The sequence below is a fragment of the Penicillium longicatenatum genome (assembly GCF_028827895.1).
Source record: "Penicillium longicatenatum strain IBT 33135 chromosome Unknown contig_6_segment0_segment0, whole genome shotgun sequence".
In the NCBI taxonomy this organism is placed as follows: Eukaryota; Fungi; Ascomycota; class Eurotiomycetes; order Eurotiales; family Aspergillaceae; genus Penicillium; species Penicillium longicatenatum.
In genome coordinates, this window is record NW_026643123.1 from 4973176 (window position 1) to 4998739 (window position 25564).

The window sequence follows — 25564 nt, forward strand, 5'->3', positions numbered from 1 at the left end:
TCACTGCATTGAAAGATGCAGAATGGTTCCACTTAAAATTTTATGTGCTACATACATGCCGTGAACACCCAGTTACAAAGCTGAGAGTCATGCTTCATACTGTTCGTAAATGAGAGACGGAGCTTCAAAGGCACTAGTCCTAGTTAGGAAAGCACCCGCCAGGGATGAGTCATTCACCCCACTTGCTCCAATCACATGCAAGGCTGCAGCCTTGGCCCCCACTCTCGCTTACGCTAGCGCGAGTCCCCCCTGGGTATAAATATTTCTCCTTCCTCTTCTCCTTTCCCCTTCTTTTTCTTTTCTTCTTCATCCTAGTGCACGGGTTTTACACGCGTCAGTGAGGAGACATCCGAGACCGTGTTTTTGCTAGTTGAAAACTACCAAATTGACCTCTCCTTCTGGTCCTCCGGGATCGGAAGGGAATTTTTGAAAAATTAAGATACCTCCAACCTCCTTGGTTAATCCATCGAGCGTTTTTACTCGCAGCCTCTTCGAAGGCTTCTGCGTTGGACTGTTCGCATTTCTGCAACGTCCAGTTCTGAGTATTGTCTGGTCTTTTCACTACTGCTTGTCACCCATGCTGGTGGCCTGTAGAGAAGAGATTTACCTCATATCCTTTGTTTGTAGAATGTTGGCACGCGAATACGCGTTATGCCACCGCACTTTAGCTTTGTGTGCTTCTAGCTTAGCACTTATCTTTGATGAAGCTTTCTCCTAGTTGCAGTACAGTAGAAATACAGACCATTTAGTTATATATGCAGCTGGTCCCTGAGTTAAAAACCAAAATCCCTGGTTTGGTGGACGCCTGATGTCGATCTTCACCGCCCACTCAGTGACGTCGCTCATTCTGCAGGCTTGGGGAGTTTAATCTACACTTGATAATTGTCTCAGTTTCCAGTAATTTTTGGTGGTAATTGCTGTCTTTCTATTTAACTGGAACATGCCTCCAGTGCTGTTCCTACCTTCTATTCTCTTTGTGTTTTCTTGACTCTACTCAAATTCAAACACTCGGCGGCGCCTCCCTGACCTGGGCCGAGGCGTGGCGCCGGAGCTGGTGTAATCAATGGTCCTCTCCATCATATTCACTATCTGTTCTCTCGGGCTTTCTCCTCGAGATTCTGCGTCTCATACTAACCGACAGCCGTCATGTCAGCCAACGCAGCCGGTACGCCGGCGCCAGACCGTCGAGACTCCGCGAAGGTCGCCGACGGCCTCAGAGGAAGCCCCGCCTCCCACACGAACGGTCACGAACAAGTAGTACGCCAGGGCCACCAGAGACTGGTCTTCACTGACCCCGTTGCCCTGCGATACCTCGAAGAAGACCCCTCCACCGACGTCCTCCACCGCCGCTCCACCCTGCAAGGTTATGAAATCTATATTGTCGAACAATGGGCCTGCTCTCGGGTGCATCCGACCTTTGTTATTTCAACCTATACTGGAGACCCATCGCATACAGTCATTGTTGGGGTACTCAGCGTACCAACAGATGAAACCACATGGTCACCTCGCCTGCGGATGTACTTTGACGCTGTCAAGCAATACCATGCTCGACAGAAGGAGACCCCTCTCGGCACAGTCATGGTCACAGACTTGGGGACTTTTCCATCGGCCCTTACTGTCATTCCAGTCCCACAAGGCGATGTCAAGAAACACCGGGAGGATTTCATTGTGAACGAGGACTTGAAGCGATTGGGTTGCGCTGGACGGGCAGGCCTCAAACTCCAGTCTCCATTACCGGCCACAGAAGCAAAGTTCCATCAACTTTACCGAACAAATGAGCGGGTTCCTCTTTATAATGCGGTAATAGAGTTGGTAAAGCAGTGTCAAATTGCCTTGATGGTGTTTGACAAACTAGCGCCGGAATATGTGGACGGTCTCCTGTGCGATGTGACCGAAGCAGCAATTAGTGACTGGTGGGCTGATATCGGGTCAGAACTGTATAACATTGAACCAAGTGATGGTATGCTGGGACCAACCACCGTGTCTGCCCTCCTCGGAACACTGCTTGGTGCTCGAAATCGACTCCATGCATATGGAGCTCCTGTGGGGAAGGACGCCTTTGATATCGACAACCTGAAACGGGGTATCAGTGGTTTCCAGAAATCTCAGAAAATGAGTCGAACAAGGAGGCTAGATCGGCGAACCTTAGATCGGTTACATCGCGCTACGGCTAAGGCTGCTAATGCGGAAGGGTGGACCGATGCTGTCAAATCAACGATGGCCGAGCTCAGTGGTCAAGGTGGTGAGATGGTCATGGGGATGGTTCGTGGACGTGAGAAGGGTGGAATTGCAGACATTGAAACACTTGACATCGATACCTTTATCCAGTGCTGTTACGGATCAAGAGCAAAGTGGCTGTGGCTGGGAAAACTCCGCAAGAGCGGTCATGATGACTCGTTCACGCGTGCCCCAACGTCGGACATGATGTTTACCACAGATGACCAGGGCGGCTATGTTTGGACAAGTCGGAAGAAGCACTCTGGAGAGGACTTGCACGCGGAACGAGTGACCTCTAGCCTTGAACGACAGTGGAAGCCGTCGGAAATGCTAGCCGCCGAAGAAAAAGAACACCGGAAGAAGGGTGTTAGCGGAAGGGTGTCGGATGCTCGGGCTGGCCTGGGCCGTTTCAAGGACGCAGTGGGCTTGCCTGGTCTGCGATCTCATCACCACAAACATTCCCGTGACGGCTCGGAACTAATGCATGATATTGCGTATCGCCCATCCATAGACAGTGATACTGAGCCCTCAATCACCAAAACAAGAACCACCACTGGTCTGACATCTGACTCAAAGGTTGACGGAGAGTTGGAATATCGACCTGAGGATGACCAGAGCCAACCATCCGCTCGGGCGGAATCAGTGCCCGATATCAAGCCCCCAGAGATTCACATCGAGTCTGCGCCTACAGACACAGAGCCAGAATTGCAGACGCAGCAACAAGATCACCTTCCGGTTCCAACAACCCTCCCCGGGGTGGAAGAAGAATCGGATCTAGAGCGCACTGCAACACGGTCTACCGCCGCATCAAGCGAGCCGGGAGACCCAGAAGACCCAAGGCCAAATTTAGCTTTGATGTCTCTCCGGCGAGCCCAAAGCTGCGAAGAGCTCCGAAGTAGTGAAATCGACCCCCGGCGCTGTGATGAACGATGCCCGAGGCATCTTTCCTTTAGTAATGTGGAAGAAGTGATCCACGCATCCAAGCCACTGGTTGAACAGCCGAGAGTCGATAACTGGGCCACTTTGGAAGAAGCCATTGCCCAAGAAGACATCCTGGCATCCGATGCTCGTATCTTCAGCTCCCGAATATTGCATTTGGCTGAGCATACTGCTCCTTGGGTCGAGCGTCAAGTGGATTCTGTGGATGGCCTTAATACCACACTCTATGATCAACACGAAGAGTTGAATTCAGTCTACATTGATCGGTTTGGTGACTACCAAAAGCTTCGAGAAAGATCCAGCGATCTCTTGACCGATGAGAGTTCCTATTTGAATGACAGTGTTAAGCGCGTCGAGCTACTTGGCGCTAAACTGGACTACGAGCTTCATGTCCTCGAATCTAAAGTCGAGGATATGGAGGAAGGATTGACCGACTTTGAGCGACATATTGTCAACGTGGAAACCCGTGTTAAAGCTCTGCTTCAAGGCGAGGAAGAGCATAGCGTCTCCTGGATGACATGGTTTCAACGATCTTTCGGCTTCGCGGGGTCCGTAGGTTCCTCTGGCTCGTGAACCTTTCTCACGCGAACACGCCTGTATAATCATAATTTTCTTCCTGTTGGAAATTCTCCTGTGTTTCCATTTTTTTTCGCTATTGTACATAGATAGATTGGCGTTCCTCGCCTTATCCAAATGTGATGATATAAACGTGTCCCATCACGAAACAGAAACAAATCGATCCTCGATAGAGAAATGGTACTCGTTGCAGTAGCCAGTCTGCTCTCTAGATGATAGGTTCTCAGAGGGGGACTCCGATTCGTTGTCTAATTCCTCCTCCCGCGCGTCAAGTTGTAAAGCTATGTCACTTTACATGCCGAAAGCCTGCTGCTTCTGAGCGGCATCACCCTGCATCTTCTCGCTAACCTTGATGTTGACGTCGAAGAACTTGGAGACACAACGGTCGAGGCAGACGGACTCGCCCTTGTTCAGGTCACCCTCACGGTAGTCGACGGGGACACACTTCTTGGTGCAGGACTCGTTCAAACTAGTGACCATCCTGCATTAGCGCATGGTCGAAGTGTATATCATAGAAGACAATTCCTCACCGGTTGAACATGTCAGAGATCATCTCGACTTCGGTCTCGGCCTGAGCGAGCTTCATCTCCGAGGACATCTTGGGCTGACCGCCGAAAAGGAAAGACATGGTGAATGTGATGTGGTTTGATAGAGGTTAACTGATAAAGGCGCAATTGATTAGTACATGCTGGCCCAAATTATGAATGAACATGGTGCATACCTTGATAGAATGGATGATGGTTGGTTGTCAGGGTCGATGCGGACCGGAAGTTGTCGAGTTTGGAAGCTTGGGCCACCTAGTCTTGTCCGCCCGAGTTTTTCCACTTTTCCCGTTTCTTCGCTATTTTTTTTTTCTTTCTTCTTCCTCTCTCTCAACCACGCAATGTGAACTGTGAATTGTTCGCAATGCAATCAATTCGCTCAAGGGCTTTGTCCCGCAGTTTGGAGGGTCTACGCTTCAGGTAAGAAAGACTTTAATCTCTTTTATTTTTTCTCTCGTTACCTTCTATGATGATATGTACCCTTCTGCTTCAGAACCGCTGCAGTTGATACTCTCACGAGTATATGAACGCACGGACATTATAACTGATCTACTATCCTACTCTTGTTTCTTGCATTGCAATTATCATGGGAATTTTAACTGACTCCCTTCAAGTGCAGGACGCCTCCAACAAACCCGTATTCAGCCCCTCATACGGGTTCGACTAACACAGGAGACCATCCGGAATGCTAGCTCTGCTTCATCTCCTGAAAAGTCTTTCCAGGAACGAGTACAGGGGATCAAGTCTGCCCATGCGGACCCATATCCCCGGCTTGCAGTGGACGCCCGTACTATGAGCTGCAAGGAATTCCGCTCACGGTACGACGGGTTAGCCAACGATGATTCTGTAGAAGACACAGTCGTCATCTCTGGTAGGTTGCGTCTGTTGTTCTTGGCCTAAGGCCTCTTCATTGTCCTTGTACTTAGATTAGATTAGGTAGAATACGTACCTACAGACTCGCAGGGAGCAAATTATCTTTTTTCGATATCGTGCAAGATGGCCATAAAGTCCAAGTGATGTGCAACAAGGGCCAGCTCCAAGGCATCGAGAGCAGCCAATTTAAAACCTTTAATCGACTCCTTCGTCGTGGTGATGCATTCAGTATGTATCTGATCGAGTCTGAGCTTGTATAGAACTTTCCCACTAACTGCTGTTTCATTTCAGCTGTAACTGGCACTCCGCACCGTACCAGTCGTGGCGAGCTTACTATCAAAGCTACTCAATTGCCTCAGCTGCTTGCGCCATGTCTGCATGATGTTCCGGTTCATGATAATTCGCATGAAACCTCGCCTTATCCCCGCCATGTCCAATTTCTGGCCGATCCCGCAGCCGCGGATATCATTCGAACTAGATCAGCTCTGACTCAGTATTTGCGTCAATTTTTCGTTGATCGCTCTTTTATGGAAGTCAGCACCCCTATCATTGGCGCCGTGGCTGGTGGTGCTATTGCCCGTCCATTCATCACTTCTGGCACGGAGTTCCCAGAGCGCCAGCTGTCTTTGCGCATTGCGCCAGAATTATGGCTGAAGCGGCTCATCGTCGGTGGGTTCGACCGAGTATTCGAGATCGGACCATCATTCCGTAACGAAGGTACGTCCAGCTGTGATATCGTGAGCAAGAAAATAAAGACTGATAGTTTCAGGAATTGACAAAACACATAATCCCGAGTTCACTACCTGCGAATTCTACCACGCCTACGCCAACCTAGAAGACCTGATGCGCATCACCGAAGAACTACTGTCCGGCATGGCCGCTCACATCCAATCCCTCAAGACCAGTCTCCAACCCACCCAGATCAACTTTACCGCGCCTTTCAAGCGCATCGACTTTATCACCGGCATCGAGGACGCCATCAACCAAAAACTTCCCGACCTAAACTCCCCCGACGCCCTTGACCAAATCCGCACCCTTTTCCAGACTCTTTCCCTCCCCCTCCCCGAAAACGCAACCCTCCCCCGCCTCCTAGACGAACTCTGCAGTGTCTACGTCGAACCCCAATGCGTTGACCCAACATTCATCATCAATCCTCCTGAATGTCTCTCCCCGCTTTCGAAATCATTCATACACCCCACAACCGGCCAATGTGTCGCTGCACGCGGAGAACTGTTCGTCCAAGGGAAGGAGTTGGTTAATACCTATGAGGAGGAGAACTCGCCGTTCGAACAACGCCGTAAATTCGAGGACCAACTGCGGTTTAGTCATGCGGCTGGTGAGCCCGGCGAGATAGATGAGACTTATCTCGAAGCGCTAGAATGGGGACTCCCCGCGACAGGAGGATGGGGATGTGGTATTGATCGCCTTGTTATGCTTTTTACAGGTGCGAAGCGTATTGGTGATGTCTTGGCTTTTGGAAATTTGAGGACTGTCACGAGACGGTCTGGATCTAACGAGGCATAAGATACCTTTACCTGGCATAACATTCGTATGTCTCCTAGATATCTTGTACGATAGACTTAATTCATGTACCAACATCTACTCTACTTCATTCGCATAGTCCTAATCACTCGAGTTCGACGTGCATGTAGTGTAAACTCACCCGCTTTATCAAGCCGTCGCTAGCCGTCTTATCGGCCGCACCCGTTAACCCAATTGTTGAAGCGGGGAAAAACATGACACATTTTGTTACTTCAACAACATGGCTGTCAACAAGACACCAGTAGCCCAAGCGGTTACTGTAAGCCTCAAGGACCTCGAGGATGGTGAGCATCGCCTTGGAAATGTATCTAGCCGTTACACGATCACTAATTGGGAACAGGCACCGTCTCCTTCGACACCCTCACAGAAGCCTTTGGTCCATCCTCCCTAGGAATCATCGTCGTGAAAGATCTTCCAGAAAAGTTTGTGCAGCTGCGCACACAAGTCCTCTCAAATGCATCTTACCTAGCAGCTCTCCCGCCCAAGGAACTAGGTACGCAGTATAACCGCCGAAGTCAATAAGTACCGTTACTAACAAATCCAGAATGCCTCGAAAGCCCTGAATCAAAGTACCTAGTTGGCTGGTCCTGCGGCAAAGAAACACTCAAATCAGGCCACTTCGACACGCTGAAGGGCTCCTACTACGTCAACTGCGCTTTCTACCAAGACCCAAACCTTGATAGCGCCCCAGCAGATGGATTTCCCGATCTACCGCAGTACACGGCACCTAATATCTGGCCTTCGCCGGAACATCTACCTACTTTCAGACCTAGCATCGAAAGTCTCTGCTCTCTAATCATCCAGACCGCGGGACTGGTCGCGCGAGCATGTGATCGCTACGCTGAGGCAAATATCGAGGATTACAAGCCCGGGTATCTGCAGCGTGTTGTCGAGACGAGCCTTACCACCAAAGCAAGACTTCTGCATTACTTTCCTTCCAACGAAGAGACAGTATCTGCGGAGGAAGAAAACGATAAAGACGACGATGACTGGTGCGCTACGCATATCGATCATGGCTGTCTGACAGGTCTTACATCTGCTATGTTCCTCGACGAAGCAGCTACACCCCCGACACTCGAATCTGCATCATCTTCTCTTCCTGAACTTACGGTTTCTCCGGATCCCTCTGCGGGACTGTATATCCGTTCTCGAGCGGGCGAGGTCGTCAAAGTTAACATTCCCAAGGACTGTCTTGCTTTCCAGACTGGTGAGGCGCTTCAACTCATCACGCAGGGCAAATTCCGAGCTGTGCCGCATTTTGTGAAAGGGGCGAAGTGTGGAGAGGGACGGATTGCTAGGAATACGTTGGCGGTGTTTACGCAGCCGAATCTGGGGGAGGAGGTTGAGGCTGGTTTGACTTTCGCGGAGTTTGCGAGGGCGGTTGTGCAGAAGAACTACTAGTTCTAGGAGTATAAGAGAATAAAAGAGTGCAGCAGGTGGATGGATTGATTTGTAACGGTAAGAAGAGAGTAACGAGTAATTTAGGTCCGTGAGAAGCCAGTGAATACGATTTGATAGGCACTACTGTAAAGGCCATGTTGATATACGGAAAGCGAAGCTAAGAGTATCGCGTCTCTCGACGCACAAGTCCTAATTCTAGTGACTCCTTCAAAAGATTCAGGTCCCAAGTATTCAAGGTGGACTTTGAAGACGGCGGAATAATATCTTAAAAGATAATTTATTTTCTTTTCCATAGAAAGGCTGTACGAGAGAGCAGAATGAAACATTGATTATTTTGAGGAACAATCACGAAGCCGAGGAGGTACTACTGGACGGAGAACCGCTTTCAGTCCATGTTCAACCCAAAATCTGGCCTTGACTCATACATGTAAAATTGAAAACTTTCATACTCGAATGCAATGGACCTGGCGAAAATGCACCTCCATATTGTCCCTCCGGCTAAAGGACTTGTTGCACGACTGGCACTTGAACGAATGCGGATCTATATGCTGCGTGTTGACGTGCCGTTTCAGAGTACCCTTCGATTTGAATAGCTTTTGGCAATTCGCCCACTTGCACATCAAGGATCTGGGGGTTTTGTTAGCATATAAGAAACTAGATATATGTCTAGACATATGAACGAGAGATTTGAATCCAGGCATTATAAGCAAATTACATCTTGAATGACTTACTCGATCTGATGGGGTTGACCATAGGTGTTTGGTGAGCCCCTTGGGGGTTCAGCGGGCCGTACTTGACCATCACCATTGCATGCTGAGCACGGAGGGCAGAGCGCGTGGGCATCAGATTATCCCGACTAAGATCATCGCGCATCGTAATGTGCTGGTGTTCGTTGCGCTCTATTGGATCATTATTGTCGTGGAGAAAATCGAGTGAATTGGAACCAAGTAAATCAAAAGAAGGTTGAGAAAAGAGGCTCTGTGCCAAGGGCAATTCAGAATAGTAGATAGAAAAAGGTGTGGAGCCTATAGGCTGAGATGTTGATGCACGAGGTTCGAGCGCTGTTGAGCGACTAGCCGTTTTATCGGAGGGAACATGACGCCAATGGCCTGATGGGATGGTACACAGCGGCAAGTCCATCTTAGGCTATAGACAAAGACTTAATAGTTTGGTATTACAAAAAATAATTACTACAGCATCTGGGAGGAGAATTGACATTTATATACAGTCGGATAGATCGCTTAGTGGCTTAGACCGAGGAATATGTATGTCCAGTGGGCCGATCACTTGATTGGCGGTAATACAATCGGTGCAACCTCCTTACTCTCACCCCCACTGCACTTAGGACACAAGTACGACGATCACGTGAACACCTAAGGGGTCCAGTCCACGAGTTCTCGTCAATTTACGACCCGTGCGCAGCAAGACGGTCGAGGAATCCTTGTGACTCCAGAAGACCCAGAAGACGGAGAGGATTCTGGACACTTAAGAGAGGAGTTGCTCCCTAAAGATATATACACCTGAAAATACTAATAATATGTACGCCGTCCATCTGGAGAGGGAGCATTAACAGTGCACATGCGGCTGCCTCAGGTTGGAATTGTGCATTGCAATGTTTTGAACATGGTTGGTTGGAGTCCGCCACATATCTCGATACAGCTCTCTGGAACTTTGATCCCCATTAGGGTCGTTATTCGTTCCTGAAGACTCTAATGAGTGCGTTCGTCTAGGTTTCGGCATACCTGCTTGTCGTATGCTCCTTTGCCCATGTATAATGGAAATCCGATCATCCAAATGTCTTCATTCATTAAACTAGAGACCTTGAACTCGAATCCAATGAACGCGGCGTACATGCTCCTCCATGTTATCCTTACGGCTAAAGAACCTGTCGCACGACTGATCTGGACACTTGAATGAACGCGGAGCTACATGCTGCGTGTTGATGTGCCGCATCAAAGCGCCCTTCGATTGGAATGGGGGCTTTCGGCAATTCTCCCATTTGCATACTAGAGAACTGGAAATTTCGTTAGTATATTATATTACAACTTTATTTAAAATGGCTTACTCGATCCTCTCGGGACGGCCGCGAGTGTTTGGCAGACCACTTGGGGTCCCGGTTTTCCATGGCTGACCACCGTCGCATGCCGAGCATGGAGGAATAGGGTGTTTTGGCATTATGGTACTCCCACGCAGATCATCGCGCATCGTAATGTGCTGGTATTCGTTGCGCATAGGACGGAAGGACTCAATATGATCTTGACAGGCGTGGCGAACATCTAGGGGATTGGAACCAAGTATATCATAAAAGGGTTGAACTAAGAGGTTCTGTGGAAAGAGCTCGTCTGACGAGCAGGTAGAAAAAGAAGTTGAGTCTATAAGCTGAGGGATTGATGAACGAGACTCGGGCGCTGTTGAATGACTAGCGAAGGGAACATTGCTCCAATGGTTTGACGAGATATCGTATGAGGACCAGTCCATGTTAGGCTAGCGATAAAGTTCTGGTAGTTACTTTTGTATTGAATCACATTGAAGAAAAAAAAGAATGAAAAAAACGACGTCTAGGAGGAGAATCGTCATTTATATCTACTGGAAAGCTAACACGGATGTTAGATGGGGAGGTTTACTACACACGTATGCATACCTGTACACTTGCAGGTGCTTTAGTGCTACTGCAAGTAGGGGCTCTATTGGATCGCCACTCGCCACAGTACCCCTAACCATGCTATACGGGACGCATACTGACAGTAACAAGTGGAGTCGATGCAAAGCACTGCCAATGGGCGCTTGTAAACCGTATTTATTTATCTTGGTCCACTTTTTTTTGCCCCGACTCTCCAATAATTTCGCGCAAAATGTTCCCAGACCGCCCTGACCACACTTTTCACCCTAGGCTTACACACGAACGCGTAGAATGAACCTGCAGTATGTACGTACAATCTGTATTTCTGGCCCGAAACGTGTTTAGTATGTATTATATAAAAAACTCTAATCGTTGTTGTTTGAGTATACGGTATTGGAAGTTTCAGTACATCACCGCACGAGTCAAGCCCGAGTCAAGCCTGCAAGATTGTCCAATAGATCTGCCAATTGCTGCAGTATGACATCCCGGGATCTTTGCAGTAATGCCGTACTGTTCATGTGGTTTTGATTACCAACGTGGACAGGGTATCGATACCCAGAAAATGCAGACGATGCAGAAGACGAAGAAAATCCTTGCTGGCAGTACGACCTCTATGCGACGAGGGGGTAAACTCAGGGCGTATGCAGCCGCGTAAGGTTGAAGGGTTGCATGACGTGCATTCCAATAGGTTGATATCTGCCACATATTATAATACAACTAGCTGGGGCCTTGATACTTCCATTGGATTAATATTGTACATTAGGGTCGTTACTCGTTCCTTAAGACTCTAATGTCGAGTCTTATCTAGATAAGATGTAGCGATTTTGGCTTGATCGGCCATAATTCGAAATCTTTCCATCCGCATATCAATATCTCTTGCCCAGAGCATCCGACTCAAACATTGCGAGGATCATAGTCTCCGCCCTCACTTTCTTCCGTGCCACCGCGATACAGGACCGGGGCAGTCAGTTCTCCCTCCGAGAGATCCTTCTCAGATGAACTCGTCTCATCCTCGTCCTCAGCCATCATATCAACCTCCACCGCATCACTGGAACTAGAGCCAGAGCGTACACCCAGCCCAGTACTGACAAGCTTACTTGTCTTCCCCACTTCCCCAAACTTGATCTTTGGAGGCCGCCCAACTTTCCGAGGTAGCGCAGCTTTTTTGATATCTATGTCTGAATAGGGTCCATGGAGCATTCGCAAGATACGTTGCCATCGCTGGGGGTTCTCGCGTTGCACCGCCCCAACGCCGACGTCGACACCATTGACCGAGGCTAGGCCCAGGGTCTCCACACGATTATCGCCCCAAAACCAGTCGAAACCCTTTGGCATCCGAACATCCACTTCGCTTGAGTACCGACGTCCATTCATAATTCCATGGAGGTCGTAATCAAGCCTTTTACCCCCAAAGTGCAGGGTTGTTGCTTCGGGCTCGTAGCACCGGCCCAGAATCATTGGCGGAGAAACGACGCATGTGCGTCCACCAGCAACGCGATACCAGTCACCGTAGGTGCTCATTCCGATCTGGCAGAACGCATTGGCAGTTTCGTCGATGGACAATTTCTGAAGAGGGTCTTTGTCGAAGGGCATATCGCGGCTGAGACGATTGGCATCGCGCGTATACACTTTCCCTGAGATGTAAGGGAGACATCGGGTTGCGAGGAGAGGATCTTTTGGATCATCGTGGCATTCTTCAAGTCCAAGCCAGATCTTTTCAATGACCATCACGTCTACGGGGTCATGCTCACTGTGGAGAACATTGCCGCTATCCTCCATTTGTTCCTGCCTCAGGCCGAAGGGCTTCAGGCGCACAGTGTCTTTGACAGCAAGGAGTTCTGGCCCGATGAAAATGCCTTGACTGTAGACCCGGGCGTTGGGCCAGGTTCCTTTGAAGTGGGTATGAAAGAGGAGACTCCATGAGGCCATGGTTGTCATGGCATATTCGATGGAAGGATGGAGTTTCTCACGTGGGATCCCATGCAGAAATCTCTCATAAGAACCGAATGGTTTGATACATTTCAGTGGGACATAGTTGTACTGCGACGAATAAGCCTTGTCCTCATCGTTGAGAGGATCTGGGACCGTTTCGACTCGGAATCCCCAGTAGGAGATAGATGGGTTTAATTTGTCTGTTAACTGGACGATGTCCAGGAAACTTGTTGCTTCTTCTGGGGTTTGGGTGACGATACCAGCACGCCATTCTGGGGCGATCCAAGCGTCATTTTTGCGCATCATATAGCATTTGGCATCGCTGTTCCACACAAGCGGACCCTCGAGCTCATGGGTCCAAAGGACGACCTCCCCTCGACGTGGAATAAACGCTGCCTGAAGCTGTAGTCGGACGAAGTAATCGGCCAGCCATTCATGGGTCAAGGCCCAGTCCATATTGAGAGGATGATGGATCTCTTCGTCAATAGAGCCGGTCCTCTTCAGCTTCGCAATATGTATCTTCCAGTAATCGGGACCTTCATCATCTTGGGGCATGTCCGGTAGTCTGTCAACATTCACTTGTGTTCGTTTGACACTTGACCTGACACTTCCATCTGTAGTTGCTGCTGCCGTACTTCCCGCTGCCAAGGCCCTGGCAGCTTCCATTTCAGCCTTTGTGCGGCCTGAAGAATGTTAGAAACAAAGATGACTATGCGATAATGTTTGACTTACGCTTTCGAGGCTGACCTCCTTTTGCAGAAGCAGGCTTTTTACAAATGAAACATTCACAAGGCTTTTGTCTTCCACTCATCAACCAATAAAAATGTGGAAAGAATCTCACACGAGACTGGTAATAGGTGCCGCTCGGGTGTCCATACAGGAAGGCATCCCGCTAAGACAAAAAGTTAGAGAAAGGGTTCCAACAAATGAGAACATCAAGGCTCACAAATCTAGGGTCGGATCCTCGGGGCCGATCAAAAATTGCATAGCCCTCGGGCATTGAGTCAAGGGTATACCCAACACCTGGATGAGATTAGTCAATAGATTGCACAAGTATTGATATGTAAGATAGAGCGGGAGGTGTAAAGGCATGATAACGAATGAATCACCAGAAGCCAACAAGCGGCATTCGAAGGCTTTCAATGCAAGCCCCAACAATATGAAGTATGCAATTGAAATCAAACTTACTTTCTTCTAGAGCACCGGTCTCTTTGACCCACATTTCAGCAAGGGCCGCTCTCCATCTCGAGTCATCAATCTTAGTGTATTCAAAGCGTGCACCTGGAACACCTGGTTTAGGCCAACGATTTGCGTCTCCATCACTTAAAAGGGGATCCACAGGAATGACCACCAGGTTCGGGTCATCTGAGTCGTCGTTTGACATCTTGGGATATTTTGAACAGGAAACAGCTTGAGACGGCAAGTTGGGGGGCTGGGACGCCCCGGTGTTTGAAGGAATAGTTCAAGTGGTTTACTAGATGATGAAATTACAAGACTCAAGGTCCGGTTGCTTTTGGAATATTGGAGTAATCAATGCGTGACAGGTGAGAGACGAATGTTGATCCATTGACAAGTAGTCACGTGGTGATAAGAGGGGGTCAAAGGGGAATAATCTTTGTTGATGCGAGGTGGTCCAGTTCACAAGGTCACGAGTTCACGTTGGCAACTTGTTGATGTTTGTGGCAACTTTGAACGCAACTTGCTTAGTTTGGAACAGATGGATCAGATGGTGTGGCTTTTGAGGGGAAAGGTAACACAGCGCCTCTCTAAACACCCGGGAATAGCAAGGAAACCACGAACACCGATCTAAGTCTTTTCGCCTAGATTGAAGATGCATGTTGTACGGTCTCTTTTACCTTTTCTATAAGCTTGGAAACATGGAACGTGGCGATGTTTTCTCTAGCGCCTCTTCACGGGTGGTATTATATGCAGTAGAACAAACCTTGTGGAGATGAGCGCATGGGGAAAGCTCCTGCCGGCAGTACTTCGGAAATACCAGGTTCATGGGAAATTACTACGTCGCACTAGGTAGACATTAAGTACAATGAAGTACTGATGTGAACAAATCTATTTTTACTCTTGCATGACTTCCTTGATATGTACTCCGTATTCCCTATCACATCGTGCTCTCCGAAGCACACATTCAATTCAGTTATCACACGGGGATTGGTTCTTTCAGGCTAATTTCCCGCCAATAATAAATCATAACCCGCAGGTCTTTTCCCCCTGGAATTTGTATTTTCTTCACTTGCAAGCCAAAAAAAAAGGGGGCATGTGGCTACTGAACCGCTCAGATCCGATCGCCTTGGATGGATCACCATGAATTCCTGCAGTTCTTTTGGTCCAGGCCCTGCACTAGTTATTCATCCAATACTGGGACTGGAGTTGTGAGCGTCAAGTGGGCAACCAGAAATGAGGGGGATCCACCTGAACACTAAACCCAACTAAGCCGGGAGTAGAGCGTAGCCGCCGAGGGCTTGAGTAGTGGTGAAGTAGTGTGAATCGAGGTGAAAAAGAAAAACACTGGCCGAGTCCCCTCACGTGACATCGACTCCTCTTTCTCGACTGCCACTCCATGCTGGTCCCTTACTCGTCAAGATAAATCCTCAAGATTCAGTGCCCTTGCAAAGACATCTTTATCAAGTATTATTTTGCTATTCTGTGGGCTGGGGATCCGTCAGCCTTGGCGCAGTCCCTGAACGTGGTTGGTTCGACTTGGGGGCCAAAGGCGGTACGTGCGAACCTGAGCTTCCTTCCCCCCAAAGCAAAGGGCCCTGGGCGCTTGCTGATCCAGGAGGCGTGTTGACATCTTTCCCAGTTGCCGCGCTCTCTGCACTGTTGGAGGAGCTCTCCGCCCTCTATTCTTGATCAAGCTCATCTTCTCCTTTTTTGTGCTCTCTGGGTCTCGGTGACCCTCGCTCCCTAAGCCAAACCCCCGATGCGTGGAGCGAGCACGGGGCAAGATCCCTCTCCTCAAGCTCCCGATTCCGCGGGCACGGCGCTCATGAATCCCTCGGAGAATCCGGAGGCCTCTGGTGAGTCCCTGCGTAGACCATTCAAAATGCGCCTTCCCTTTGAAATCCCCCGGTCGCTGATGTTGTGCTCCTCAGGCCCGGAATCGACCCCGAATCAGAAGGTCTCCGACGCCGCTGATATCCAGCAGTCGACCCCAGGCGCGTCCGCTCAGCAAGTCTCCTCCTCAGTCGCCTCCGCCTCGAATCCGCCAGAGGTCGAAGGGGCCGACGCGCCGAAGAAGCGTAGTCTGTTGATCCCAATTCCGTCGCGCCGGTCCTCGAAGACGGATAAACAGTCAACGGAAAAGACCGAGGAATCAGCGCCGGAGGCGCCCGCTCGTCGAGGCTCCAAGGTCAGCATCCTCAAGGTGCACAGGGATCGTAGCCGGGCGAGTAGCAGACGGTCACGACGGGCGCAGGAAGTGGCAAATGTGGAAAAATCCCCAGAGTCAGCCACCCCAACTACCCCGGAAATGAATGGCCCTCCACGATCCCAGAAGAAGAGCAAGTTTCTGGCGTTTCTGAGTTGTTGCTCCTCACCTGGTGTGGATGGTGACGATGATGCGGTTCCTGCAAAGAAGTCCACAAAACAAGCGCCTACTTCGAACCGACTACCGACTCCTGACAAGGCAGAAGCTCACGCCGGGGACTCAAGTACTGCTGAGTCGAGAGATCCTGCTTACTTTGACAACGAGAAAGCCAATTTGACCGTCAACGACGAACCCAAGAAAGAAGACGAAATTGTCGCCCAGCCTATGGCCGATGCGCCTGGCGAGGGCACTTCCACTGGGGTCAGCCAACCCGAGGTCTCCGAAATTGCGAAAGAACATGAATCCACGAAGCCTGGCAAGGCCAATGGTGCTGTGCCTGAATCAAAGGCCGATGCTCCTCCATCCGAGGAGGCCAAGCCGACAGAAGAACCCCCAGCCGATGAATCCATGCCCAAGCAACCTGTGAATGGCGAAATCGAAGATCACTCGCACCAAGAGGACGTTGTTCACCAAGCTTCCCAAACGACCGTCGCATTGCCTCCCCCTCCGCCCCCGCCAATGCTTCCTGATGTACCCTCAGCGCCAGAAAGAGAGGATCAGCAGTGGCTGCTCCCGCCGATTGTGCCAACCCTCCAGGGTCGAAAATGTCTTGTCCTAGATCTCGATGAAACATTAGTTCACAGTAGTTTCAAGGTAAGAGCCTCATTCAATCCTGTTTGAACCCCGCTTATTGTTATTGTTTTCAGGTTCTTGAACGTGCCGATTTCACTATTCCTGTCGAGATTGAGGGACAGTATCACAATATCTATGTCATCAAGCGGCCCGGCGTGGATGAATTCATGAAACGGGTTGGTGAGTTGTACGAGGTAGTAGTCTTTACGGCATCGGTTTCGAAGGTGAGTTTGATGATCTTTGTCGCGACAGGTGATAATCACTGATCAAATTTGCAGTACGGTGATCCATTGCTAGACCAGCTTGATATTCATGATGTGGTACACCATCGGTTATTCCGAGAGAGTTGCTACAATCACCAAGGGAACTACGTGAAGGTTGGTGTTTACCCCTCGATCAACATGTACAAACGCACACTCACAATGATCCATAGGACCTTTCTCAAGTTGGCCGTGACCTCCGTGAAACGATCATCATTGACAACTCTCCTACTTCGTATATCTTCCATCCTCAACACGCGATACCCATCAGCAGCTGGTTCTCTGACGCACACGACAATGAACTGCTTGACCTAATTCCCGTTCTCGAGGATCTTGCTGGGGCTCAGGTCCAAGATGTCAGCATGGTCCTGGACATCACTCTGTGAATGTCTTGTCTGGAGATCTTTCTAACGCCCGAGATTCCCCCTTTGAGCGCACCGTTCCCTATGTTTGAAAATTTTTTTGTTGCGAGAAAAGCTTTTACTTCCCAGCATTTCCCTATCTCTTCGCATTTACCCTTAGTTCCCTGTCCCATTACATTGCCGCTTCGCTTCTTGACGCGACCATGGACCTAGATGGGAACTGGTTCCCTACCGGGCCATGGCTCATCTGATGCATTCGTCGTTTCTATTGTTCTGAATAGCCTTTCATAACCCCCGGCATCTATATTCTTTATTTGCCTTGCTTTCCCTTCGGCATTGTGTCCTTATCTGACATTGCTCCGAGCGAGCCTTCTTTCCTAGTCCTGTCGATTATTCCCTGTCATGCCCTGGTCTTCCCGATCTCCCCTTGTCGTTATTCTATCCTTAGTCCGCATTCTCCGATGCATTCTGCAGGCGTCTGTTGGTTCTCAATGTTGCCGCTGTATCCCCCCCTATGCGTATTTGTTTTGTCTTTTTGCGCCTCGCTACTCTGTCGACCGGGTCCAGCCATCACCACGGGTGTGGTAGGTCAGATTCTTTCTTGATTTTCATCAAACTGTGGAGACACTTCCAGGCTGTTAATGCGTCTCTTGACCCTGCCACCGCGTGCCAAGCTTGCGTTCCATTGCTGGATTGATTCCCCGCATGCAATGTTTGACTATCTGATCGGCTGCGGCATTCTAGTATATAGTCTTCGACATGTTTCAAATAATACATATAGCGTGGCGCACTGTGATAGCGTGATTCCTTTTGTAGACTTATGCTAGAGAACTTGTCAAATCAATTGTGGTTGGTCTTATCAGCACGATCTCATGATTTCGTCGGATCCATCGCGCTGCATTAGGTTGATGTAGTAAGCAACCAAAATGCAAGCAAACCAATATTAGACCATGCTCAAATCATTTATTGCGAGTTCAAATTAACTTACTCCCAGACTGATTCACGTTCCCAGCCCTTTGGCGTATTCTATCCAGGCGCCTGTGACCCCTCACGAGTCATCAAAAAAAAAGCTCCCCGCAATCCCGCTTCCACCGCCCGCCACCTCGCGCCATCATCTTCCTCACAACCCCCTCCCATCATGAAGAACAAAGAAGGCTGGGACGGAAAATTACGCATGGAGCCCCCGAAAGCTGTCATCACGAATCCAGAGGCTTTGGAGGATTCGGATTACTCCGATCCTGAGGCCCCACCTGTGGACGAGATTGATGCCGATGAAGGTGACGATTTAGACTCAGAATTGCGCATGGAGCTAGTGGGCTAATAAGGTGCAGATCTTTTGGAGGGCGAGGATGTGAATGTCGAGGTATGATTTCAATCAAGCTCGGAGTTCCTTTGAACAAGGATGCTGACTTGTTTCTTTGCTAGGATATCGATCTTGTCCATTGTCGCATATCTTCGATTGCTGCGCTGCACTTGGAACGGTTTAACAAGCTCCAGGTAACTCCATCCTTCCTCTTCATCTTTCATATTCGGGTTCTATGCACGGACAACACTTCACAATGAGTGATGCACCGCGCGAACTGTCGCGGTAACCTCGTCAAGATTCATGGCAGCTGGCTAACGGAGTGAGCACTAGAGACTATGCCTGCGCCAGAACCAAATATCGCGCGTCGACTTCCCGTCCAATGTCGCCGCTACCCTTACCGAGCTTGACCTTTATGACAACCTTATCTCCCATCTCAAGGGTCTGGATGAGTTCCACGACTTGACCAGCTTGGATTTCAGTTTCAACAAGCTTAAGCATATTAAGAATATTTCACACCTTGTGAAGCTTACCGAGCTGTTTTTCGTGCAGAATAAGATATCCAAGATCGAAGGGTTAGAAGGTCTGACCGCTCTACGGAACTTGGAGCTGGGCGCAAATCGGATCAGAGTGAGTATCCTCCCACACTTGAACAGAGGATCGGAGTACAAAGGCTAACTTGACGTAGGAAATCGAAAATCTCGAAACCCTTTCTGCATTGGAAGAATTATGGCTAGGAAAGAATAAGATCACCGAGATGAAAAACCTCGACAGTCTCTCTAACCTTCGCATTATCTCCATCCAATCCAACCGCCTCACAAGCATCACTGGCCTCTCCGCTCTCCCCAATCTCGAAGAGATCTATCTTTCTCACAACGCTATCACTGATCTGTCCGGTCTGGAGTCAAACACTACGCTGCGTATCCTGGACTTCTCGAATAACCAGGTCACCCACCTTGAGCACCTCTCCACGCTGAAGAACCTTGAAGAGCTCTGGGGATCCAATAACAAGCTTGTCAGTTTTGAGGAGGTTGAGCGTGAACTGAAAGACAAGGAGAAGCTGGAGACTGTCTACTTTGAAGGCAATCCTTTGCAGTTGAATGGGCCTGCCGTCTATCGCAATAAGGTGCGGTTGGCGTTGCCACAGGTTACTCAGATCGATGCGAGTATGTATTCCTCCCTTCAGATTCACTCTTCGAATGCTAACTATGCCCTGTAGCTTACGTACGGGTCTGAGCCTTGACCGCTGTATTGATTATCTGATCGGTGGTTCTGTCGCATGATCGGCTCAAGTAGAGAAAGCCTAATAATAAACGAAACTAGGTTTTATGCCCATGTGATTCTTTGTAGACTAGTGGACGGAATTAAGATATCCCATCGTGATATACACAATACCCAAGTCTTGCTTTAGAAGACAATTGCCTTAAATTATTTGTTCAGCCTATATACATGATATTTTGCCCTCCACAATATGTACACGGAGGGATCGTTCTGCGGCTCATCGGCAATTCTCCTGTGTTAGAGCCACAGACAAGCATTGCATGGTATGACCATCACAAACTTGTGTGCTGAAGAGAAGACGCGCCAAGAGACGGGTAATCTCAAAGGTTCCTCTTCTCCTTCCAAGAGAAAAGAAGGGAGCGAATGTAGATCTCAACCCTAGACCTCTCAAACCCTATGGACCCCCTCCTTATCAGACTTAGGCGGTCCACCCTCTTCCTCAATCCCTCGCTCTCTCCAAATGTCCATTATACTCCCTGTCCCAAGCGCCGATTTAGTGCCGTGAACCTTCAACGGCGTATATGAATCAACTTTCCCCTTCCGACTCAGCAACACATCTCCTAACGCCTTAAGCGGGACACCGGTTTGCGGACTGTTCATGTCTTTGTATATGGGATCTTCCGTGTCCGGGTAGAAGGTCGAGAAATAGTGGTTGCGTCGAATTGCATTCTCATGCTTGTGGCGCGATGGCTCAATTATGCATTTTATTGTTCCGGTGGCAACATCGTCAAATATAGGGTCGTGCGTTTTGTATTGTTTTGTCGGTGAGGAGGTCTTGGGATCTGAGGATTGCGACGTAGATGTAGAGTCGAGGGTTACTGTCATTGGCGAGGAAGCAATTGCGCGCTGCGCGGCGTCGGGCGACTCGAAAATGGCGACGATTGGACGGTGCTTATTTGTTGATTTATTGGAGAGATCATACTGGGAGGTCAAGGTTAGAGTCGGTTCTAGATCTTGGGTTGCGCGCGTGACGTTTCGCGGCGCGGCATGTTCTCACCTTGAGGTTGCGGAATGTGGTCACTTCGCCGAATTTTTGGAGCGCGGCTAGGATTTGTCGAGTCTCGCCGATTTTCCGAGGACTAGGGATCATTTGAATGTGTACTTGTGTCGAGGCTAGGCGCCCTAGGGCAGCTGGGGACGTCATCTTGGGTGTTGGAGAGAAAAAGTGTCGGGAGTGCGGAGATGGTTGAGTTGCGGTCCGCTCTTGGCGCGGTATAGTCCATGGTCCCTGGCAACAAATGTGCAAAATGCTCACCCTGGTTTGATGACCTTGAAAATCATGGTGAGCGAATGTCCACTGTTTTCTAACTTGTAATTTGCCTAGTAAAAAATTGGGCACGTCAGGTCCTCAGGTTTGAAGCAACCATAGCTTTGCGACTCCAGTTGCCAAATATGGCAAGTTATCGTCGATCGAATCTATGAGCATTGCCATGCTTTTAATTCCACTTCTCACCCGTCTAGCTTGAACCCACACGCTGTTGAATTTCCATCTCCCATACACTCTTTACTGTCACCACTCCAAGTCTCAAAGACACTCAGTGCCCCCCACAAGAACCTTCGGAGCTCTACCACTGCTGGTGATCACCCAACGACAGGATGTGATTATCTGATGCGAAGCTCAATTTTGTTACCTTGAGTAATAATGCAAAGGAAATTATCTTCCAAGGTCAGTTAAGCTGTGCAAATGGAATGAACTGTTGAGATAACAAGTGGTCATCCGGTGCAGAATAGCTGGATCATGTATACAGGCTATGGCTGCACCATCTCTAAAGCAAGATTGAGTATTCAGTATGCAGCCTCTCCGCTGCAGTGAGCTGCATAATTTGACTTCGCAGTGCTTATCGGATCGGGCCATTGCTTAGCCTGAAGCTTAACACGGCACGTGGGGGCCAAAGTCCCACACCGTTAGATAAGGCTGAGTCGGATCTCGAGCCATCTGCTCTTCTCCAGTCGCGTCGCATTTGCCCACTTCTACATCCGAGGTGGTACCACTCACTGGTTCTTGCTAGTGTTAATCAGGGTGTGGGCATCATGACCTACTGCGGGAAGCTTTCCAGTAGCTGTGCGCCCTGTCGCACAGGCAGGCGTCAAGTACGTGAAAGTGCACAGCCCTGCACTGAATCATGAATGGTAATAACTAAATGATAATTCAGTGTGACAAGAAGAAGCCGGGATGTGGTCAATGTGCCCGAAGAGGCGAAATATGTACTGGATATCCAGACCCCCAGGCCGTGCGGTTTCGGAATGAGACTACTCATGTCATTGAGAGATCCAGGTCAAAGTGGAAGAAAGCTCGAGAGCTACAAAACCAACGGCATTCAGATCAGGATAGGCCCGGGCTGTTCAATGACTCAATACAAGGCCAGCATCTTGAAACGCCGAGTACAATGCATGAAACACTGGACTTCTTGTGCCGGGGCCTGTCTTCAGAAACAGACAGCATGTCGCATTTGGTACCACGAACTGCTACCACACCCTCGTCTGAATGTTCCATGCCATCTCCTCGGTATTCATTACCGGATTCCATGGATAACCTCGGAGCAAACTACTTCATATCAACTGTCATCACACCTCGCACCGAGGGCTCGTCGCGAGGATACTATGAATACATTCCGGACCTTTTCCTCAGAGAGCAAAACTCTGAGGCCATGCTATCAGCAGTGTCGGCGGTGGGACTTGCTGCAATGAGTAATATCAATCATTCCCCAAAGTGGCTCCATCATTCTCAAGCCCAATATGCCAATGCGGTAAAGCTAGTCAACCGCTCTCTGCAATCGGCTGAGGAAGCCCGTCGGGACAGTACTCTCGTGGCAGTTTCGGTGTTGTGCCTATATGATCAAATCGCCCACAATAGTGACAGCAGGCTGGATACATGGGCTCACCATGCAAAAGGAGCGGCCAGCATCCTTGCCGTACGTGGCGTGGACCAAATGACCACTCCTTTGGGCATACGGATGTTTTCTCAGGTTATGGCAGACATGCTACTTGCTTGTCTCCATCAGCGGCTGTCAATGCCAATACATATGGTAGTCCTGCGAGAAGTGCTGACCCACTCAGGGTACGTCGATCCAAATCATCTTGCATGGCAACTGAATGGGGTTGGAATTGAATGCCTCAACCTTCTGGCCACTTGCCAATCACTCCCGTTAGTTGTGCTTATGGACCAAGCGCTACGCATAGACAAACAATTTCAACGTCTCCTCGATTCATTGTTATCACAGGGCCACTATATCACAATTCACGATTCAACCGCCGACCCTTCTCAGGTCTACAACCAACGTTTTGATATCTATCGTGAGCCGCAAAGCGTCAAAATCTGGGATGGCGGTCGAGCATTTCGCAGCTTACTCCATCAAACACTGCAAGAAAGACTAGTACAGGCTTTTGCAGACCGCCCTTCCGAGGTGGTCCATCCCCGTTTCACGCAACAGCTACAATCATCACTTGAGATTATGCTGCAGATGCGGGACGACATTCTGGCTAGCATGCCTCAATTACTTGGACAACTCCCGCCAATCAATCTGGAGACTGTTCCATTTCCCACGGAAGATATGGCCATTTTCACCAATGCTCGGGTTCCTGGAGGTAGCCATTTGCCTGTCTGGTTCCTTTATGTAATTGCCCAATCACCCGTGGCGCGGAAATCAGATCGTAAGTGGATCTTGAATCAGATGGATGCAATTTGGAGGGAGAAGGGGATTTTCATAGCCTGGGATCTTGCGGGGAAAATCAAGAAATTAGCCTCTGGGATCTCTAAGGTCTCAGATTAATCATATGTGCCTGATTTAAGATCATTTTCAAGAATGTTACTTGTACACTAGGAATTGGATTACATGGCACTTGAACTTGGAATATCTTTACCTAGAGATGTACGAAAATTATCTACTCTATTCCAATAACTGATAGGAGCTCTTAAAGTGGTTTGAAGTCAAAGGTATTCGTGAAAATCCGTGTCATTATTCTGTTTATCATATAGCATCACGAAAGCCAGATGGAACCCCTCCGGCAAGACTCAATCATTCCCATGAACGAGTTTGATCCCTTAGAAGATAGGGATGTCAAGGCCGTACTACCAAGCAAGTTAGCAAAAATTTCCAACCAGAATGAAGCAACGGAGATACTCACAGCAACGGGGTCGTTGAAGCGCAGACCCTTATCCAAAGCAGCAATAGCCTCAATCTCACCAGCCTCCAAGTCAAAGTCATTGACCTGCAAGTTCTGAGCCAAACGAGTGGGGCTGTTACTCTTAGGAATAACTGCAATGTTTCTCTGGGTAGCCCAACGCAGCAGAATCTGTGCAGGAGTACGTCCGTACTTCTCGGCAAGACCCTTAATAACAGGATGTTCAAACAAAGGAGGGGTACCATGGGCATCCTTCAAATCCAACTCCAAGAAGCTGAGGGGACCGAAGGAGGAGTAAGCAGTAACAGCAAGACCCTGCTTCTGTGCGTAATCCACCAACCGGGTCTGGGTAAGGTAGGGGTGGTGCTCGATCTGCAAGGTAGCAGGACGAACACGGGCATAGCGGAGCAGATCCATAAGCAGCTGAGCGCTGAAGTTGCTCACGCCGATGCTGCGGGCAAGCTTCTTATCGGTCAGAGACTCCATGGCGGTCCAGGTCTCCTGGATGGAGGCCTTGCCAAGCTCGACCTTGCCGTCGGCCTGGGTCCAGCTGGGAGGGTAGCGGACTGAGGGGTCGAGGTATTTCAGGGCGATGGGGAAGTGCACGATGTACAGATCGAAGTAGTCGACGTTCCAGTCTGCGAGCTGCTTGCGGCAGATGGGCTCGACCTGCTCGCCGTCGTGGAAGCTGTTCCAGAGCTTGGAGACGATGAAGAGGTCCTCACGCTTGACGAGACCGTCCTTGATGGCGCGGGTGACACCTTGACCGCACTCGACCTCGTTGCCGTAGTCTTTTGGGAGATTAGGTCAGTTTTTGCGCGTTTGCAGAGTAGGAGAATAGAATGCTTACCGCAGGCACCATCGAACAGGCGGTAACCAGCCTTAATGGCGTTGTAGACCTGGTCTGCGCAGGTATCGTTGTTCACCTTCCACAGACCGAAGCCCACGAGGGGCATCTCAAAGCCGCTGTTCAGCTTAACGGTGGGGGTAGTCATTGTGAGGGAATTGGAGGAGAATATCTGCGGAAGATTTAGCTCCTGGCGCAATGCTTTTAGATCAAATGACACGTCAATACTCCGGTGGCACTTACGGAAAATCGGGGGAGCACAATTCAGAAAAGAATCTCCGGAGCAAAGGACACTTATAGGAATTGCAAAGCCGGCCGTGGAATCTTTTAATCCGGCGGCGTGGACAGGCTAAATGCGGGACAACCTCGTATAGAGTCCGGGGTCCCACCTACATCCCGCCGGCTAATAGCGGTTAAAAGGCACACTTTATCCAATATACAGAAGGAAAAGTTAGATTAAATATGGAAGAGAATCGAATCGGACACGGGACTTGAAGGCCCGATTTCTGAAACACTCCTCCCCGATAGTTCACTCCGGGCCTCCACATATCAAGAGTTGGAAAAGGAAAG

At 49.4% G+C, this 25564-nt stretch overlaps 12 protein-coding genes across 12 annotated transcripts; 6 read left to right on the forward strand and 6 right to left on the reverse strand.

Moving 5' to 3' along the window:
* Positions 1-1146: 1146 nt before the first annotated feature.
* Positions 1147-3729, forward strand: N7484_010057 (putative Sin3 complex subunit (Stb2); the record flags this gene model as incomplete). Its single annotated transcript, XM_057120444.1, has 1 exon — positions 1147-3729. One exon carries the CDS (start codon positions 1147-1149, stop codon positions 3727-3729), a length of 2583 nt encoding a protein of 860 aa, XP_056969999.1.
* A 261-nt stretch (positions 3730-3990) lies between these two features.
* Positions 3991-4397, reverse strand: N7484_010058 (Tim10/DDP family zinc finger protein). The gene is made up of 2 exons (XM_057120445.1): positions 4263-4397; positions 3991-4201 (listed from the first exon to the last, which is right to left on the reverse strand). Exons 1-2 carry the CDS (start codon positions 4358-4360, stop codon positions 4024-4026), a joined length of 276 nt encoding a protein of 91 aa, XP_056970000.1. The 5' UTR covers positions 4361-4397; the 3' UTR covers positions 3991-4023.
* A 241-nt stretch (positions 4398-4638) lies between these two features.
* Positions 4639-6671, forward strand: N7484_010059 (uncharacterized protein; the record flags this gene model as incomplete). The annotated part of the gene is made up of 5 exons (XM_057120446.1): positions 4639-4694; positions 4889-5145; positions 5211-5375; positions 5439-5864; positions 5917-6671. The coding sequence occupies 5 exons, from the start codon at positions 4639-4641 to the stop codon at positions 6669-6671; spliced, it is 1659 nt and encodes a 552-aa protein (XP_056970001.1).
* A 238-nt stretch (positions 6672-6909) lies between these two features.
* On the forward strand, positions 6910-8090 carry N7484_010060 (uncharacterized protein; the record flags this gene model as incomplete). The annotated part of the gene is made up of 3 exons (XM_057120447.1): positions 6910-6973; positions 7030-7182; positions 7234-8090. The coding sequence occupies 3 exons, from the start codon at positions 6910-6912 to the stop codon at positions 8088-8090; spliced, it is 1074 nt and encodes a 357-aa protein (XP_056970002.1).
* Positions 8091-8533: 443 nt separating this feature from the next.
* Positions 8534-8963, reverse strand: N7484_010061 (uncharacterized protein; the record flags this gene model as incomplete). Its single annotated transcript, XM_057120448.1, has 2 exons — positions 8534-8717; positions 8806-8963. 2 exons carry the CDS (start codon positions 8961-8963, stop codon positions 8534-8536), a joined length of 342 nt encoding a protein of 113 aa, XP_056970003.1.
* A 939-nt stretch (positions 8964-9902) lies between these two features.
* Positions 9903-10568, reverse strand: N7484_010062 (Zinc finger C2H2; the record flags this gene model as incomplete). The annotated part of the gene is made up of 2 exons (XM_057120449.1): positions 9903-10104; positions 10156-10568. The coding sequence occupies 2 exons, from the start codon at positions 10566-10568 to the stop codon at positions 9903-9905; spliced, it is 615 nt and encodes a 204-aa protein (XP_056970004.1).
* Positions 10569-11604: 1036 nt separating this feature from the next.
* N7484_010063 (uncharacterized protein) lies at positions 11605-14026 on the reverse strand (the record flags this gene model as incomplete). The annotated part of the gene is made up of 5 exons (XM_057120450.1): positions 11605-13325; positions 13375-13408; positions 13484-13534; positions 13589-13665; positions 13831-14026. The coding sequence occupies 5 exons, from the start codon at positions 14024-14026 to the stop codon at positions 11605-11607; spliced, it is 2079 nt and encodes a 692-aa protein (XP_056970005.1).
* Positions 14027-15580: 1554 nt separating this feature from the next.
* psrA (putative general stress response phosphoprotein phosphatase Psr1/2) lies at positions 15581-17465 on the forward strand (the record flags this gene model as incomplete). Its single annotated transcript, XM_057120451.1, has 5 exons — positions 15581-15677; positions 15753-16840; positions 16894-17043; positions 17098-17196; positions 17253-17465. 5 exons carry the CDS (start codon positions 15581-15583, stop codon positions 17463-17465), a joined length of 1647 nt encoding a protein of 548 aa, XP_056970006.1.
* A 1114-nt stretch (positions 17466-18579) lies between these two features.
* N7484_010065 (putative protein phosphatase PP1 regulatory subunit Sds22) lies at positions 18580-19980 on the forward strand (the record flags this gene model as incomplete). Its single annotated transcript, XM_057120452.1, has 6 exons — positions 18580-18718; positions 18773-18804; positions 18867-18938; positions 19096-19374; positions 19433-19910; positions 19964-19980. The coding sequence occupies 6 exons, from the start codon at positions 18580-18582 to the stop codon at positions 19978-19980; spliced, it is 1017 nt and encodes a 338-aa protein (XP_056970007.1).
* A 432-nt stretch (positions 19981-20412) lies between these two features.
* On the reverse strand, positions 20413-21169 carry N7484_010066 (uncharacterized protein; the record flags this gene model as incomplete). The annotated part of the gene is made up of 2 exons (XM_057120453.1): positions 20413-20946; positions 21023-21169. The coding sequence occupies 2 exons, from the start codon at positions 21167-21169 to the stop codon at positions 20413-20415; spliced, it is 681 nt and encodes a 226-aa protein (XP_056970008.1).
* A 1297-nt stretch (positions 21170-22466) lies between these two features.
* N7484_010067 (uncharacterized protein) lies at positions 22467-23795 on the forward strand (the record flags this gene model as incomplete). The annotated part of the gene is made up of 1 exon (XM_057120454.1): positions 22467-23795. The coding sequence occupies one exon, from the start codon at positions 22467-22469 to the stop codon at positions 23793-23795; it is 1329 nt and encodes a 442-aa protein (XP_056970009.1).
* A 272-nt stretch (positions 23796-24067) lies between these two features.
* N7484_010068 (uncharacterized protein) lies at positions 24068-25142 on the reverse strand (the record flags this gene model as incomplete). The annotated part of the gene is made up of 3 exons (XM_057120455.1): positions 24068-24094; positions 24151-24938; positions 24998-25142. The coding sequence occupies 3 exons, from the start codon at positions 25140-25142 to the stop codon at positions 24068-24070; spliced, it is 960 nt and encodes a 319-aa protein (XP_056970010.1).
* Positions 25143-25564: the final 422 nt, after the last annotated feature.